Source organism: Podarcis pityusensis, assembly GCF_964106645.2.
Source record: "Podarcis pityusensis genome assembly, chromosome: 1".
Taxonomy (NCBI): domain Eukaryota; kingdom Metazoa; phylum Chordata; class Lepidosauria; order Squamata; family Lacertidae; genus Podarcis; species Podarcis pityusensis.
Window position 1 is genome coordinate 12,214,895 of NC_138028.1, and position 19,081 is coordinate 12,233,975.

At 45.9% G+C, this 19,081-nt stretch overlaps 1 protein-coding gene across 2 annotated transcripts in view; it reads right to left on the bottom strand.

Moving 5' to 3' along the window:
- Positions 1-19,081, bottom strand: part of AKT1 (AKT serine/threonine kinase 1) — a 117,077-nt gene that overhangs the window by 91,839 nt on the left and 6,157 nt on the right. Inside the window, exon 2 of one of the 2 annotated variants that reach the window (XM_080986347.1) lies at positions 5,697-5,858. In XM_080986347.1, the coding sequence (XP_080842473.1) occupies positions 5,697-5,742 (46 nt within the window). In that variant the 5' untranslated portion in view covers positions 5,743-5,858. Of the gene's footprint in view, positions 1-5,696; positions 5,865-19,081 lie in introns of both variants that reach the window. The other variant, XM_080986346.1, reaches the window with a different exon arrangement.

The window sequence follows — 19,081 nt, forward strand, 5'->3', positions numbered from 1 at the left end:
TACTTGGCAATGCTGGAGACTGAACCAGCAGCTTCTGCCCACATAGCACCAGGGGCAGCAGGAAAAGGAAGCCGAGAACTTATCCGGGGAAGACGTTCCAACATTTGGGTGCCATCTGAAAATATGACATTGGGATACACAGGACTGTAAAATCAAACGCAGCACCTCCAACCATCACCACACCTCCCTCTTACCGCGGATAATATTTTAGGTAATATACACATAGAGACAAAGAGAAATGTTTTCCCTGTAACTTGTGGTCATGACAAGGAAGAGCTATTGCCCAGTTGCAGAGCAGGCCCTTTTGAACACAGAAGCTCACAGGTTTAATCCCTGGAGAGCGTCTGCCAGTCAGTGTAGGTAAATACTGAGCTAGATGGAGCAATGGTCTGGCCCTGTACAAGACAACATCCTATGCTCCTGGCAATGCTGACCCTCCCTTCCCCTTGTCACAGCTTCTGCTATGCGCTTTTCTTGCGCTCTGCATTCCCCAAGAGAGACAGAGGAAGTTATTGGTAATAGCTGCTGCTGTATTTGCAGATGACTAAACCCCGGGCTATTGCAATTAGGGTCACAGGGCTACTCAACACCCATTGAAAGCTGAAGAGTTCATTCATGAGATCTGCAAGCTTCTGGCTTGAGGTCAGGGAGATGACTGGTCTTTCCACAAACGAAACATCTGCTGTCCTGGAAGTAGCACTTCCTTTAAGTGACTGACTCATGCCTCTGCCAGGAACTACCAAGACAGACATAGAGGAAGGAGTCTCATTTCATTTCTCCATTTAGTGCAGGGGAAAAGCACATGGGAGGCCACAGTGGAAACCTCTTACTACGGCTGCGCTCCGAAATATAATTCTGCAATGTGCTTAGAGGTACACAGCCACTGCATTCCTGAACTCAGATATGAAATTCACATGGCCGATCAATCTTCTGGCAGACGGGGGCAAGCCAAGTTGTCCGATGAGTTTTCAACTTACTAACTTGAACAGACGGACCAATGGGCTTAGAAAATAAAAAAGTTAGATTTTACAGCACAAACAAATATCCTTCCAGCGTACTATCCTAGATTTTTGAAGTAACTTGCACAACAATGAGAACTAGAGACTTGATGAGACTCCAGAGAGGACCTTGGGAAACATAGTTTGGTCCTGAAGCTTGTATGCCTATGAGCCACATACTAAAAAGTAATTTTTTTAAAAAAGGTGAGTTCTGCACGCTAGTCCACTAAGTACCAACACTCATGTGGTGAACATTTCGCCCTCCAAATGTCGCTGAACCAGAACACAGGTTGTACAATGACAATAAAGATATTATTATTAACTGCCATCAACCCATGCTGGCAAAGCCAATGGCCAGGGATGATGGGAGTTGTAGTTCGGCAACATCTGGAGGCCTCAAGGTTCCCCACATCTGCCCTATATACAAAAAGCTTAAGTGCCTCCCATTCACAAGAGTTCCAAAGCATTTTGCAACCCGAATTGTAAACCGTAGCAGCTCTGCAAATATAAATGTAACTGGATGAAGAACTCAATCAAAACAGCAAATACGCTATACTGTTCAGATGAGGGCATCTTAAAAAAAAGAAACACAAGTGGCTCAGTTCACTGGTTTGTTTTCCTTTCAAAGGGAGATAATTTTAACAAACATACAGAGATGCAGCCAAGTAAGTTCTACCCATTAATTCTAATGGAACCGCGTTAGCCTTCTCCATTCATTTCAAGCGGTCTACTCTAAGCATGACTAACACTGAATACAACCCACAGTTCATAATCTGTATTTTCTTTCTGTAAGCTTTCCTTGTTGTAATTATAGCCTGAGCATGTTTCACAAGCTCAAAATATCAGACACTGGTTTTGGAAACATCCTGTGGCCGGTGCACTTGAAAACCTTGATGCTCTTTTCAAAAGCCATTCAGGTTCTTGTTTTTGTTTTTTTGCACTCCAAGTATATTTTTACACAGCCATTGTTGTGAACGGAAAACCACGATTAAAAAGGCGCACTCAGAAAAACAGCCAAAAAACAAAACAAAAGGTAAACGCAGGCCACAACTCCTGACGGTGTGAGCACAAAATTTAAAAAGCATATTGCAAGACAAGTTGCTGCTGAAACCAGGAACAAGAGTCAAGAAAGCATGTGCAGTCTCCGAGGCAAAGCTTGGGAAAAAGCAGAAGAGCATAATACTGAGAGTGCGCTAGATCAGGACCTGGGAAAACTGGGTTCAAATCCCACCCTAAAGTTCATTAATTCTCAGAATAAGAGCTCACCACGGGGGTTGATAGCCTATCTAGGACTTAATGCTGGGTTTTCCATAAACATGCACTGTTAGAAAATCAGATATATAAGCTAGGTGCCAAACGGCACCTTAAACGTGGGTTATGGTGACCACAACGGAATGCCTATTCGCCAGAGGGTTAGACTAGATGACCGCTGGGGTCCTTTTTCCAACGCTACGATTCTACGATTCCATGATCTCAACCACACTGCTTGACTGTAGCTTGCTCCTACAACAATTTAGTATGCAAGGAGAAACACAGTGGAAATGCAAATGGTATTAACTACAGACTAAGGCAGAGGTTTTTAAACTGTGGCCACCAACCTGTCGCCCAGAAATCTCTACGTAGCCACAGGTGGACCTGCACCAGTAGCAAAACGCGCCTGGGGAATTTCGAACACTGGGTGTTCTGTGGGAAAGAGGTGGGCCCCTTTCTGAGACAGATGATGCTCCATAGGGCTAGTCAACCCAGCTATCTGAGGCCAACCAAGGCTCCTTGACACCCAAAACCGGATTAAAGCATACGTTAGAATTCTACATGTCTGGATGGGCTTGCCTAAAACAAAAATGGTTTAACAGGCACCCTAAAGTGCACAGGGGGTGGTGTCTGCCTGATTTCAATAGGCATGGATCTCCAAAACATAGGCTCTACCACACTAAAAGATTTCCTACAAGTTCGGAATGAGTATTATGTGGCTTCTGTTTACAGTGCCGGTTCTGCAGATCAAAGTGGTCCCTCTTCCCCATGCTACTCATTTGTAAGTCCCTGACTACTGCTTGCTCTGTGTCTTGGGGCCATCCAAACTGTTCCCCTTCTGAACTTTCTTGATCACCAATGGTTTCACACTAGATAACGGACAGGGAGCTAGTGGATTCTGATGGGACTACAATTCCCATCTTCTGTGACCATTGGCCATGCTGGCTGCGACTGATGGGATTTGTAGTCTAGCAAGATATGGAGGGCCTCAGGTTCTCCACTCCTACTCTAGGTAAAATTACAATTAACACCCCTAGCGTTTGTTCTCCCGGATCAAAAAGGCCAGGCTGAGACTTTAAAAACAGCAGTAAGAGAGAAATATAGACACGAGGCACAAACCTCCTGTTATTCATCTGCGGTTGCCAGTACTTATAAATGTGCCTGATTTACTGAAGGAAAAGTAATAGAGCTTCTCCAACATGTAAGAGGAAGCTTTCTTTCCCTTTTCTTTCATTCCAGCTGCTTTTAGCTACCTAAAGGTGTCATTCAGCAATAAACTATTCAGGCTAGTAATGACTTTTTGCTGGGTTTACTGGGTTAGTAGAATGTAGTTTGGCAATTTGATTTAATAGATTTTAGATAAAAACTTAAAAGATTTCACTCGTTTACTGATTCAAGACCCTACACATTCTGTAAAGTGCCTTGGGTATCGTGCGATGGGAGACGCAGGTTAAGAATTAACATTTTCATAAGAGATAAAATCGCTCACTTCCCTTAATCATCAGCACAAATTGTATCAGGAGTCAACCAATCGACAAAACTCATTTACAAACCTGAATTTTTAAAGCGTTTTCTCCTGTTAGAACATCCTCATCAACTCAACAAAACTGTCTATTTTTCTTTCATCATCACAGGTATTATTTTGTACAAAAACCTACTAATCTGGGCTTTGAAGTGACCAAGACCCCAACTGCACCTGCAAATGTTTGCAAACATCTTGTGTTTTTCCTATAGCTTGTGGTCATTCTTAATCAAGGACCTTTACATGACTGCTTTTTCTCCCAGGAAGAACTTTGCAAAATGTGCTGCTGAAATATACACTTCCAGCACTAGATATGAGCTTCCTTCAAAAGAATACACTAAGTCCTCATATTGGGTTATTGGCTGCAGCACGGAACTATGTATGTAAGAGAGAAAAGCGTCTCCCCCGGTGCACAGTCTGTCGGATACGTTTACCAATGTTCTCCCACAATACTTTGCGCCAAAGGAGACATGTTACAACGCATGAACAGTTAGAGCCGTTCAAAGGAAGGTGCTATTCAAACTCACAAATGCACAGCCTAAAATTCTGGGTGTGATGCATTTCACATATGTCAGTTTATTAAAAAAACCAACAACAACCTGTAACCATTACATACAGAACCAGAAACATCCAATTTTTGCTGAGCTCCCTTCACACAAACATTTGGAAGCCTCAAAGGAAGAGCTGCCATATGTTCAGAATTCCCCAGACATAGCCGGAATACTGCAGTCACAAGCAGAGTCCGGGCAGAAATCACCAAAATGTCCGGGAAACTACGGATGCACGGCAACCCATGTCAGAAGTCTAGAGCTCAATGAATGTTTATAAAAATAGCTCAAAAAGCTGCATTATTTTTTTTGCGCTTTTGCAGAAAAAGCCCAACAACTTTGTCCCCCAAAAAGCTGCTAAATAACTTTTGTTGCCTGTTCCCCTTTTCTACTGTCTAGTTCAGATTTTAATTTTTTGAAATATGGCAACCCTATTCAAAGGCCCCATTCACATTGTACATTTAAAGCAATATCATACCCCTTTAAACAACCCCAAAGGATCTTGGGAACCGCAGTTGGTTAAGGGAGTTACTAGGGGAGTGCTCACACAGCTACAATTCTCAGAGTGGTTTAACAATCAATCCTTCTTCCCAGGGAACTCTGGGAAATGGGTTCCCCATACAACTCGCAGCACCCATAACAAACAACAGTACAACCAGAATTCTCTGGGGGAAGCCATGACTGTTTTAAATGCATAGTGGTGCCTACACTGGGTGGCTCAGATAGACCATGTTTCTCCCGATTTTATTAATTTACCGCATTTTTCGCTCTATAAGACGCACTTTTTCCCTCCTAAAAAGTAAGGGGAAATGTGTGTGCGTCTTATGGAGCGAATGCAGGCTGCGCAGCTATCCCAGAAGTCAGAAAAGCAAGAGGGATCACTGCGCAGCGCTCCCTCTCGCTGTTCTAGCTTCTGGCTTAGCCCCTCAGCCCCTTCCCCCATCTCCCGGAAAAGCCCCCAAGAGCAGCGTTCCCTTTAAAGAGCCGTGCGGAATGTGTGTGCGGCTCTTGGGGGCTTTTCCCTCCTCAAGGAAAAGCCTGCAAGCGCCGCACACATGCTCCATGCGGCTCATGAAAGGGAGCGCTGAGCAGAGCCTGGAATGCATACAGGCTCTGTTCAGCACTCCCTTTAAAGATTTTTTTTTCTTGCATTCCCCCTCTAAAAACTAGGTGCGTTTTATGGTCAGGTGCGTCTTATGGAGCGAAAAATGTGGGATTTTCTTACACTGATGTCTCACTTTCCTATCATCACACACCTCAATCAAAGAACCAAAGGCATCTTACTTGCAACTTGCATAAGTTATCCCACATCCAGGCACTGATCCCGAACTACTCAGCTTCAGCAAAGGTGGAGAAGGGGAGGGGGACAGTACTTACCTCGTTTGTGGAGCCAGCCCTCTTTCACTATTGCAACTTCATTCATAATGGCAAATTCCCCCTCGACCTAGCGATGGAAGCCAGACAGACGTTTGCCCACAGCGGTGAACAGAAATTGAGCTCTTTCTCCCCGTCTTCCTCTTCCTCTTTCCCCTTTCTCAGCTATTCCTGAAAGACAAGGTGGGGGGTGGGTGAAAAACAAGGCAATATCGATTAACCCAAAGATGCAAAGACCATTATAAATACAGAGCCAGGACCAAAGCTCTTTTGGTTAAACAAACACAAACACGCACGCGCGCGCACACACACACGATGCAATGGAAAATACACATGAAAACAGAGGAGAACCGCCCCAATGCAAACAGGGGAAGCTGACATAATTGTTTGGGGATTCCTGCGTGTTCAAGCAGTCAGGCAAAATACAGAAGCAGCCTCGATACGAGCACAGACCGTATCAGCCAGAGAGAGGAGAGACCTCTGGAATTAAGACCTTGTACTGGAAAAAGCCATGGTTTTCCCAGTAGCGATGTATGGAAGTGAGAGCTGGACCATAAAGAAGGCTGATCGCCGAAGAATTGATGCTTTTGAACTATGGTGCTGGAGGAGACTCTTGAGAGTCCCATGGACTGCAAGAAGATCAAACCTGCCCATTCTGAAGGAAATCAGCCCTGAGTGCTCACTGGAAGGACAGATCCTGAAGCTGAGGCTCCAATACTTTGGCCACCTCATGAGAAGAGAAGACTCCCTGGAAAAGACCCTGATGTTGGGAAAGATGGAGTGCACAAGGAGAAGGGGGCGACAGAGGATGAGATGGTTGGACAGTGTTCTCGAAGCTACCAGCATGAGTTTGACCAAACTGCGGGAGGCAGTGGAAGACAGAAGTGCCTGGCGTGCTCTGGTCCATGGGGTCACGAAGAGTCGGACACGACTAAACGACTAAACAACAACAACAACAACTGGAAAAAGTGCATATTTCCCTAGGAACGAATTTTAACATTGGCCCAGCATTTAAACTTTGCCAAAGCAAAGGAGAAATGGTCAGTAATGCTTGCTCAAGGACAGACTCCTCACTCACCCAACAGGGCCATCAACCATCAACTGCCCTGCTGGAAGGATCCCGGTGCGTTTCAAATCACAGAACCTTAAGAGTTGGAAGGGACCCAGGGGTCATCTAGTCCAACCCCCTGCAATGCAGGAATTTCAACTACTGGCAGATGCCAACGAAGTGCCCTTTAGGCAGCACACTGGAGACCCATAGATTACAGAGTGGGACAAATCAGGCAGAAGGCACTTGCCTAACCATGCATCCACCAATTCTAGTCTTTCACAAAGCAAGGATTTGCAGGGAGAAGCATTCAGTCCTGACGCATTTCCTCTCCCCTCCCCACCCCCGTGGGTTAAACCACAGAGCCTAGGACTTGCCGATCAGAAGGTCGGCGGTTTGAATCCCCACAACGGGGTGAGCTCCCATTGCTCAGCCCCTGCTCCTGCCAACCTAGCAGTTCGAAAGCACGTCAAAGTGCAAGTAGATAAATAGGTACTGCTCCGGCGGGAAGGTAAACGGCGTTTCCGTGCGCTGCTCTGGTTCACCAGAAGCGGCTTAGTCATGCTGGCCACATGACCCAGAAGCTGTACGCTGGCTCCCTTGGCCAGTAAAGCAAGATGAGCGCCGCAACCCCAGAGTTGGCCACGACTGGACCTAATGGTCAGGGGTCCCTTTACCTTTACCCCCCCCCCAAAAAAAAGAAAACAAAAAGCGCAAGTCTCTTTAGAGAAATGAATGCTACCCTGTTGACATAAACATTAGGTTAGAATCCGTCTCCCTGATGCCAGGTCCCTTTCAGTAATCTACCGGGAAGTAGCCCAGTCCCAATATGACTACGATGCAACTTTATTCTTTCTGTACTTGGAAATAGGGAGGTAAAACAATGCCACTGAAGATTCAGCATCCGTTGTCAGCTTGTGATCTTATCCATTAGGTGCTGCAAAGCTGTCAACAGTCACGAAAAAATTGTTTTCAGAAATCGGCTTAAGAAACAAAACAAAACCCAGAACCCTCACCTGCCATTCAAAGCCACACAAAAACCAAGCAATGAGTCACTTGCCACATTAGATAGCATATGTTTAAGCACAGCAGGACTGCTTGGACTCTGTACCAATAGAGCCCAGAAACATGAAGATTAAACTAGCATATGTTTACTTTCGGCACATTGGCAAGTGCAACACACACACACACCAATGAGATTCCAAAGTCAAATGATTTGTCTTTTTCCCCTCTGGGATGGAATTGAGGAACAGATCTAGAGAGGTGAATCGGCACAGATACTGGGAACGGGACGGGGTGGGGAGGAAGGTGTGGACAGTGGAGACTTTGAAGAACACCCAGATTTGTGTACAAATGTGCACTACACATCGTTAAAAATACACTAGGAAAGCTGGGACTCTGCAACCTGTTTGAATGTGCAATGATTCCCATATGCTTGCACAAATTTAATATGCTATTATGACTAATTTAATATTTTATCCACTGAGGGTTTTTCTAATTTTTACCTAACCCACTTAGAAATTTGGTTGATAACCACTTAGAAAGATGATAAAGCAGTATGCTCTGTGTGTGTGTGTGTGTGTGTGCGCGTGCGCGCGCGCGCGCACACACACACACACACACACACACAGCATCTCCCTTGCAAGCAGACGATCCAGGGTCCCACTCTGGCATCTCCAGGGAGAACCTGGATGGTGGTCTGTCTTAAATTCTGAAGAGCTGCTGCCAGTTGGTGTAGACAGTACTAAGCTGGGACGGACCAAAGGTCTGACTCAGTGTTAAGGTAGTTTCCTACGTTCCTATAAATAGTTGAAATAAATAATAAAAAAAATATTTTTTTTCTACTGTGATTCATGGGGAAGGGCAGGAAGCCCTGGTAGCTCCCAAAACACCACGCCCTGACCACCAGAGTCCCTGCTCAGCTGTTTCCCACCCCACTCTTTTTGGTTTCTGAGATTCCACCAGGAACTGTCCCCGTAATTTTAAGTCTAAGTACAAAGGCTTAAAGCAGGCAAAGCCACATCCATCTCCTCTGATTTGCGAGAAAATCATTAATGTACTGAGAGAGTTGTTCTCTAAAACTGCTTAAGGCTATGTTCTTCTCCCATATATAAAAATGTGTGACATTTTAGTGTATTTTTGGTCTTTGTTGGAAGCCGCCCAGAGTGGCTGGGGAAACCCAGCCAGATGGGCGGGGAACAAATAATAAATTATTATTATTATTATTATTAACCTTCGCATTCACGGTTGTCCAACACAGAAGTGTTATGGGCACTAAATCCATCCTCGCTAGGATCGTCTTCAACATCTAACAGAGCCTTGCCAGTGGTGGCACCCTTATTCCCATACTGCCGATGGAGATCAGAAGAAAAGTGGAGCTGGTTTGCCCTGGACAGAGATAGGGAACATGTGGCACTCTGGATACTACAACTTCCCTAAGCCCCAGTCTGCATGGTCAGTGGTCAGCTGCCAGAGATGATGGGAGCTGGACTTCAGCAACACCTGGAGGGCCACAGCTGGCCATCGCTAGCCTACGGTCACTGATAAATTCAGAAGATTCAAACCCAGAGAGGTTGGATTCACCCTTGTCAATTTAGGCTGGTATCCAATCAGTTCAATTATACCTTGGCTGAACATTTTCTGAAACAGAAACTTTTCTAGTGGTGCTTTATTTTTCCACTGGCAATTTTCCCATTTCGTAAGTTCATTGGTGACAATGCACGGATGCCACCCGCAAAGAAATATTAAGAGAGTTTGGCAGTTTCAAAAATTTTAAGTTTTGTTTAAGCTAAGTAAGATAGACATGCTAAATTAGATCATTGTACGCCACCAGAAAGCTTTCCAATACACACAAAATAACTGTTTCTGCAGCAAACAGCTCTAATTCACACAGGAAAATTTCCCAAATCAAAATTTCCTAGGAAATCCCCATCACTGCTTAACAACCAGAAATGTGAAGAATCTTGCGTCTATGCATGCAGCCCCTTCCCCTCCCCTCAACTGTGCTGCAATTAACCTAGAAAATTTGCAATCAACCAGAGTTTCCCATTGTGTTAGAACTGAGAAACTGTGGTTACCAGATTCAGAAGCAAGCAGGATTTTAAACCAAATTTAAACACTGGTTTAAGATGTTCTGGGACTTCCTGACTTTTTGCGGCACTCCAAAAAAGGGAAGGAGGAAATGGGTTGGAGGCAGATGAAGCACCATGCCAAGGTACGATAATAAGAAATGGCCATAGTCTATAAAAGGTACTGGATTTTGCAGATGGTACTGGACTGGTTGCTTTCATTTTCTGCTGCAGGCGATTATGAACTGCTTGTTGTTATTACAGTGGTACCTCTAGTTGCAGACTTAATCCGTTTTGGGGTGCCATTTGTACCCCGAAAAGTCTGCAACTAGAGCGCCTCTTCTGCGCATGTGCATGGCGCGATCGAGCACTTCTGCGCGTGAACAAAGCACGCAAATCACTTCTGCACATGCGCAACGCGCACAGATCACTTCCACGCACACGCAGGCAGCGAACCCGGAAGTAAACACTTCCAGGTTTGCCACATTCGTAAGTTGAAAGTACGTAACGAGAGTGGAACGCAACATGAGGTATGACTGTACTGGTGTTTTTAACGATTGGTTCCAATTCGTATGCAACATTTACTATTAAAAGTGAGTACAGTTTAGAACACAGCCAGAACAGAGAAAGAGGATCCTTTCCCCATAGTTACTAAGTCAAGATGACGATTCAAAACAAAACAAAGCACACATAACAGCACCTTAGCAACTCCCAATTCCTGGCTCTAGCTGTAGCTGTAGCTAATTTTCCTATAAGGAAAGTTGGCACAAGTGAATGCAAATGTATGCAAATTGATTGAGGAAGAAAAACAAAGTCTGTTAGGAAGGCAGAAAATGCACGCACACCCCTACAGAGAATTTCAAACTGCTTTTCACTCTTTCCAAGCTTATTCTAAGTACCATTCCCCCCACATTTTTTTCATTGCACTGGTTCACCCACATGGCGATGTATTCACCGTCTGAAGACCACAACAACAGGTCCCATTTGCAAAAACAAGCAGTGACTTTCACGCAAGCTATTATCAACCGAATCCACTTGGATACAAGTAAATTCAAGTGATGCATTCAAACACTAGGGCTGGTAGCCATAGGCAAAAAGGAATTCCATGCAGGCCACTTAGCAAGTAAACTCTCCATCCCGAGCCACTGAGGCTACCTGACCAAGATGGATTCAGGCACCCCAAAACCTGTTCTTTCAGAGGGAGACCAACCCCATCCAGAACAGGCAACTGGCCAATCTCCCAGGTGCAGGCACCCCAAACCCATAGTGCCTTCCCCCTTCCAAGCTTCAAGCTCAAGTTTATTGGTCCTCATCTAGCCCAACACTGTGCCCTAGTCAAAACCCACAGCATTTTCATGCCAGTCACAGTCCTTCCTAAAAGCTAGAACCAGCAACCTGTCTCTCCTGTGCAAGTGGCCATTCAAGCTACTCAGACCAGGGATGGGGGAACCTGGGGCCTTCCAGATGTTGCTGAACTACAGTCCATGCTGATAGGAAGGTGGAGTCCAGCAACATCAGGAGGGTGGCAGGTTGGAGGAAGCTGTTCCTAGTCTCTTTTAAAAGCCATCAGTGGTCACCATCACATTCCAAGAGCCTGCGGGGCCAGAGCAAAGGCCCCCAAACTAAGTCCAACATCCTGTTCTCACACTGGCCAACCGGACTAAACACACCAGCAGGGTCAGCTCAGACACAAATGGCAGAGGTGTGGGGTACAAAAAGTTCCAGGGCTTTTACTTGGTGGGGGGTGATATTCCCCACACACAAATGTCATGAGCTAATTAGTAACTGTGAACCTATTGCCAATGCAATATTAGGAAATCATTGCCATTTCAAAGCTTTTGGCTTTACTAAATATAAGCAAAATAAACATGCTAAAATAGATTTCTTGCAAGGGCAGCAGTCCACCTTTATAGACCCACCTTCAACCAAAACATACCGTATTTTCTCGTGTATAAGACACCCACATGTATAAGACAACCCCTATTTTTTTGAAGCCGAAAATAATATTTTTACTGAACTTTTTTGGGGGGAGATATCCCTTGAGTTGTTGCGCTTTGGGGGGGGGGTCGCCACCGCCAATCGCTCACTCACCCCCCTCTGCATTCACTATCCATGTATAAGACAACCCCCAATTTCTACCTACATTTTAAAAGCAAAAAACATGGAAAAATACGGTTACTTTGGGGGATCCACTTCTCTCTTCTTTTTTTATCCCATATTTGTATGCTGGTAGTGCTGCTGTTGCGACCCACCTCAAATCCTAACCCACCAGCCAAAGGCCAATCAAGGACATCAGAAGAATTTCCAATGAAAGTTACTCTGATATGCGTGGGAATTTTTTCCTCCAAGAAATGTTTCAATTCAACATTTTCTGAGAAGCCCACATCACAGGGTTGGACGGACACAGCGGTTGAGAGGCGGCGAGATTTGGAAAGCAAGTAGAGATAGAAAGCAGGAATGAGATGATAATAACCACCTGTTTCGAAGAAGCCAGGGCAAAGAGAAACCATCTCTTGAGTTCCACCCGACCTGTGAGTCCATGTCACAGCTGCAATTCGAAAGTGGGTGAGTGATCTGCTCAGAGAGGTAACTTAGTAGGACGGCTCTCTGCCACTAAGGGACCATCAGACTCGGTCAAAGACGAGGCGGCCAATGAGGTGTCCCTTGAGCCAAGACTCTCATCCTGGGTTCTCCAAGAACCCTCGCAATGAAGTTACCCAAAAAAATCAAGGAAAATATTTACTTTGAGATAACATTGGCTTGTGTCTCCCGCCAAGATTCTGACTGTTCCCAAGAGAAAACAACGTGCTTTGAAAAGCAAGGAGGCAGGAAGGGTAAGCAGTCTAGCTAGGCTACAGAGCAGGCATAGGCAAACTTGGCCCTCCAGATGTTTTGGGACTACAACTCCCATCATCTCTAGCTAACAGGACCAGTGGTCAGGGATGATGGGAATTGTAGTCTCAAAACATCTGGAGGACCGAGTTTGCCTATGCCTGCTACAGAGGAAACCTTGGTCCCACATCGCATCCGTGGGGCTTGATGAACAAGGGACATGGGGTATTCTAGAGTGTCAAATAATAACCAAATGCCTGAACCAACTGGTGCCAAATTATAGGAAGCAGACTTTCTGATGGGCTTTGGTTTTAATTCCAAAAGGTGACCTCGTTAAGGGCAGGGCTGGGCAGAAGAGACATTGAATGTTAGTTCAAAGGCTGAGTCGTTACAAGTTTCAAGACTAGCTTCATACAGCATTCAGTGGGCCTTGGGCCATTCTGAGATGTCCTTTGTGCAGGGGGAAAAAAAGGAAGGCGTTTCACAGGAATTGTAGATTCAGCCTTAGTCCAATTACTGGGGGAAGGTGACTGCCTTGTTGTTACAGCCCAGTTAGTCAATGCTAACCAAGAATTAATTAGGCTGCACTCGCAGGATCCATCATTGCAGGGAAATCCCCCTATACAACAGGTAGTATGGAAGGGCTACAGTGATACCTCGGGTTACATACGCTTCAGGTTACATACGCTTCAGGTTACAGACTCCGCTAACCCAGAAATAGTGCTTCAGGTTAAGAACTTTGCTTCAGGATAAGAACAGAAATCGTGCTCCGGCGGCGCGGCGGCAGCAGGAGGCCCCATTAGCTAAAGTGGTGCTAATGTTTCAGGTTAAGTACGGACCTCCGGAACGAATTAAGTACTTAACCTGAGGTACCACCGTATTTGGCAAGAGCTTCCCAATGGGATAAAGCGAAAGTAAGCTCCCAGTCTGCAGAGTCCCATTTGCACCAGGCTTTTTGGTGGCAAATGGTTAACTAGAATCTTACTTCATTGACTTCTATGGGACAGATTCTCTGGATGCTGAGTTCTGTGGCCACTGTCGAGTTTTACGCTACCACAGGATTCATGCAGCCTAACCCAACCTTAAGGCTGCAATCTTGTACACACAACAAGTTTAACTGGGTGCAGCAGGTCTCAGTTCAGAGTACCACTGCTAATCTGTTTGCATCAGAAATCACGGTTCTAGGCTAGAAAGAGAAAACACATTTCTAAGAACCCCTGCTCCCAATAAAATAGTTTACGAGGGTCAAAGCAGTTCACGGTTGAGAATGAACAGCTTCAGAGCAACAATGCTGCGGAATCAAAGCAGCGTGCCAGCCAAGAGCCATTCCTTACCCTGAAAAGACCGCATAAAAGGACAGTATGTTAATGCGCTGCTATGCAAAATCTAAGCCTGGCCTTGCAGCGCACGATGCGTTTCCCACACTGCTTGAAAAAAAAGTTCTCACCCCTACAGTCATTTATGTAGAAAGAAAGGCGAGCGCTCTTGCCGGACGAATGGAGGGGCAAATTATAAAAATAAAATGAACAAATAAAACCGGGCTGGAGAGTGACCTCACTTGGGAGCAGTTCCTAGAGTTACAGTGAATAGGGGTCACCCGAGGTGGCTGTGGCCTGCTTGTCTAGCCACTGACCACGTGACTGAGCTGTGCCAAAGATATAGAAGTAAATCAAAATCAAAACGCGCAGATATAAAACTCCTCCTAGTTTACTCAGCACCAAAAAAATGCAACCACTGTCTCCTCTAGTCTCGCAGCTCAATAAAGAACAGTCAAGAAACTAAGCGGTGCTTATGCCTCACTGCAGTTTATACTGTGCTAATTTATTCATGCGCTGACCAAAGCATTCAAGCTGCGAATACACCACGGAGTGTTATTTTGAAGAGACAATCCGGGACTGCAGAATCTCAGTCTAACCATTTCAATGCAGAGTGAGAGAGAGTGAGAGAGAGTTTGCTTTACCACCACCAATCTGTTTACTCAAGCAGGAGTGCAGCAGGTTACACTTCTGACACTAAAAGGTAGCAGTTTTTGTTTTTAAAGCTCTTTTTTGGGGGGTTCTCTCCAATATGCTGATATGCTCAGCAGCACACTTTCCCAACCTTTAGCAGAAATGCATGGCAGAGACACGGGAGGTGTAACAGGAAGAGAAATGCCAGAAAATGCACTTGGCAAACTGCATCTGTAGGTGAAACTGTTCTTACGCAGTGGTCAGCAACCTAAGGCCCATGGGCCACAAGCGGCCCATGGGGGTCGTTTAACCAGCCCACGAGCCGCCCCCGAACTGAGCTGCCCACTTGCCAAGTCCCCGCACGCTGCACTAAACCAGCGCAGCGCGGGGACTCGCTTCCGCGGCACCAGGAATCGCGTCTGTGCAGACACAGACGCCGGAAATTGCGTGTGTGAGATCCGGCCCACAGAGGGCTCTCCACTGGAGTGAACTGGCCCAGGCGAGGTAAACCTTGCTGACCCCTGTTCTTACGGTTTTGTTCAATTTTGTCACCTTTTATTTTTGACACCCTGGTCTCCTTTGGGACAAAGCGCAGGATGCAAATTTAATAAACAAACACACACGCAACGCATTTTGAAGGGGTATGTGGAGCCCTCGTTATGTACATGCCAGGCACATTCATATATATGAGCTGGGAGGAGACTTGAGTCTCACTGCTCAGCTTAGCAAATAATTAATAATAATAATACTCCACCCATCTGACTAGGTTGCCCTAGCTACCCTAGGTTTCCAGGGTAGAACATTATGGAAGGAAAGGAAGCCCTTTCCTCTCCCCTCCTCAGCACTGTGGAATTTGGTTCCACGGCTGAGTAGGTATTAATCAACAGGCGCAGTAGCTCCTGTTCATGCATCATATATGAGCCTCAAGGGGCCTGCTTTCGAGAAAAAAACCATGCTTAATTGAAACCACCGGATTGTTGCTAGGCTCATTCCAGCTATCAAAATCCCATCAATTAAAACGTGGCAATTAATGTAATTTCCTAGCTGCCTAGCCACCACTGCCAAAATAAAGCCCACAGCCACCGTTCTTTGCACCTATGCCACTCTTGCTTCTGGTCTGGCAATGGATGAGGCCAGCTCCTGCTTGCCCTATGGCCAGGTTTGGCTTTGGGGCATCCAGTTGCTAATCAAGGACGGCAACCCAGCTCCCTCTTCTCATCAGCACAAGGGTTTTCGCCTGCACAACAAAACGTGCTCCCTCTCCTCTCCCCAGGCTTGCCCTGCACCCTCTCAAAATATGCTCCAGAGAATTGGGAAAACCCCCTACCCCAAGAACAGATTTTTGGGGGGGGCATTCCACTGTGCAAGCAGAAAACCACATGCTGACAGCACAAGAAAGTTAGCACTACACTGGATTCCACCCTTTGTGATCTGGGAAGACTTCAATAATTGAATTTGGGGAGGGTGGACCTTAATGAAGCCCGTTCCCTGAACTTCACTACCGTTTTATTTTTTATTTTTATTATTAGTTTTCACATATTACATTACAATACCGATGCACCAAAGCCAACACCATTTCCTCCCCATCCCCCCCATACATTTAATATGCCTAGATTAAAATGTGAAGTACTGGGTGGAATAAAAATTAGTAAGGAAAGATAATAAGAATATATAGATGATTTGAGAAGATTGTAGAATGCAAAGATTATTGTATAATGCGGAGGAAATCAAGTGAGGGCGGAGGGAAGTGGGAGGAAGGAGAAAAGAATAATATGATGGACTGAACTTCACTACTGTTGACTTTATTTCCCAAATTGTGCAGACTTCTAAGAACGGTGGCTATACGACAGTTCATGAAGGTAGAGGGAGAGTGGATCCTGCGGTCACCTGTAATCAGAGCACTGGAAGACACTGGATGCTTTCAAGGAGAAATCAAGCTCCCCAGATAGAGCAAGAAGGAAGTTTGCATGTGGATGTGACACAAGTTCAGAATAGAAGACTCAGGTATGTATCAAAAGCTCCTGTTCGTCTCCTCTCCTCTCCCTGCAGCCCCATGTGCACTCTCAAGGCTGAGGGACCCTCCAGAGCAGATCTGGGGGAGGGAAGGTGCGCAGAGCAAGGAGAGGATGTCCCATGGCACAAGCAAAGCTCAGCTGATCTGGACGCAACCCTATGAAATGGAGCTGTTTCCGAAAACCAGAGATACTTCACAGGGTTAGGAGGTGCCTGTATTGTGCAAGTGTGCCAGGCCAGCAAAAGCCAGACTCCTTTGCATATTTTTGCTGCTGCTGCTGCTACTTAAGAGCCAATTCACAAGACCTGGTTTAAATACCACTTTGGACCAAACAAAGAAAGTCTCATCCATATGGGGCACCACACCTGCCAGCATGATCAATCAGACAGGGAATTGCCTCAGCTCAGAGGTAGAGCGTTTGCTTTGCTTGCAAAAGGTCCCGGGTTGTGCAATTTGCAGCATTTCCAGGTAAGGCTGAAACCCTGGAGAGTGTCCGCCATTCAGCACAGACAGTTCTGAGGCAGATGGACCAAGGGCCTGACTCTGCGTTCAAGGGAGCTTCCTGTGTTCTTCCTAACATGTTTTAATGTTAACAAACTCGGAGATGGGCAGCCAAGGACGATGGTACATGCACAGGCTTCTACACCCTGGCTGAAACAACCAGAACACTTATTTATTTGTATTTATCCAGCAATATTTATAAACTGGTTAATTAAAGAGCTCGCAAAAAAAGGGGATGGAATAGGATGGAGAAAGCAAGCTAAAATCCAAACAACTGTCAATGAGACACAGATACAAAATCAATACACCTCTAAAAATGAATCCAGGTAATTCCAATAAATGGTGAATAAGGGGCCCAAGAAGAGAAAGGCCACATTTAGGGCTGGGAGTGTCGAAACCCTGGAAAGCCACTGCCAAACAGTGCAGGCAATACAACTAGAGGGACCTAATGGTTTGACTCAGTGTAAGTCAGCTTCCTATCAGTGTTAGAAATTCCTCAGGCTCCAGGTGTGTCTTGAGACTGGCACAGGTCCAATTGCGACCATGTGGAGATATCTGGATGCCAGGTTGATGACCAACATCTCCACCTGGCTGGCCCCGCCAGCTTTCTTAAGCAGATAAGCGGGAGAGCTAATTTATTGCATTTATATCCCACCTTTTTCTCCCAAGGAGTCCATGGTTTAGCTGCCTCCCTACAACGACCCTGTGAGGTAGGTTAAGAGACTGCGACTGGCCCAAGGTTACCCAGTGAACGTCATGACTGAGTGGGGATTTGAACCCTGATCTCCCAGGCCTTAGTCCGGCACTCTAACCACTACACCACATGGGTTTCCTAGAATACTTCTGCTATGGGGCAGCTATATAAATTAGGTAAATAAATAGGGGGAAAGCAAAATGTCCCTTAGAGAAGGATGTGAAATATTTTCTGTGAAGCTCGAATTTGTTTTATTCTGGATTGCTTTATTTGATGTTTTAATGCGTTGCAAACCGCTTTGAGATTTGTTCTTTAAAATATAAAGCAGTACAGAAATGAAATGGATAATAATGAACTTCACTGGAAAATAAAAAAGGCGCCTAGACAATCCGTTGTGACGACTGCAATCTAGGTTTAAGGCACCATTGGCGATTAGTTTGTACCGTATTTTTCGCTCTATAGGACGCACTTTTTCCCCTCCAAAAATGAAGGGGAAATGTGTGTGCTTCCTATGGAGCGAATGCAGGCTTTCGCTGAAGCCTGGAGAGCGAGAGGGGTCGGTGCGCACTGACCCCTCTCGCTCTCCAGGCTTCAGGCAGCTATCCCCGGGTTTCAGGCAGCTATCCGCAAGCCTTCTGAGCACGGCGGGAACTCCCGCCGGGCTCCGAAGGCTTGCGGATAGCAGCCTGTTCTGGGGGCTGGGGAAGCTTGGGCTTCCCCCGTCCCCATCCCCGCAAGCTCTGGGAGCGGCGGCGAGGTTGTACGCAATCTTGCCGCCACTCCTGGACCTGTTCTGGGGGCTGGGGGGGAATAATTTTTTTTCCCTTTATTTCCCCCCCCCCAAAAAAACCTAGGTGTGCCCTATGGTCCGGTGAGCTCCTATGGAGCGAAAAATACGGTATATCCGAGTTTCTAACACTGCTTCCTATGTTCCTAGTAAAATATGATGATTAGTAAGAATGTAGGAGGATTCTGGACTTGCCATCAGGATTTATTCCGAATGCTTCTGCTGGTAAGGAAAAATCTCCCCGCATATAGAAAAGTAGCACATCAGGAAGGAAGTTTGAGCACTGGTCTCTCCCCTATATGCTAGGTTACCACAAGCAGGGGGCTTTTTTATATGGATTGTGTTTGTATTTACAGACAGGATGGCCCTCTATGCCTGTTGTTCAATAGAACAGCCTCCGCTGTATAAACAGCCTTTCCGCTGCCTGCACAGGTTGCGCCTCGCAGAACAAGCCTTCACACGGCCCCAGATAGCCAAGCATGAAGAAAAGGTTAC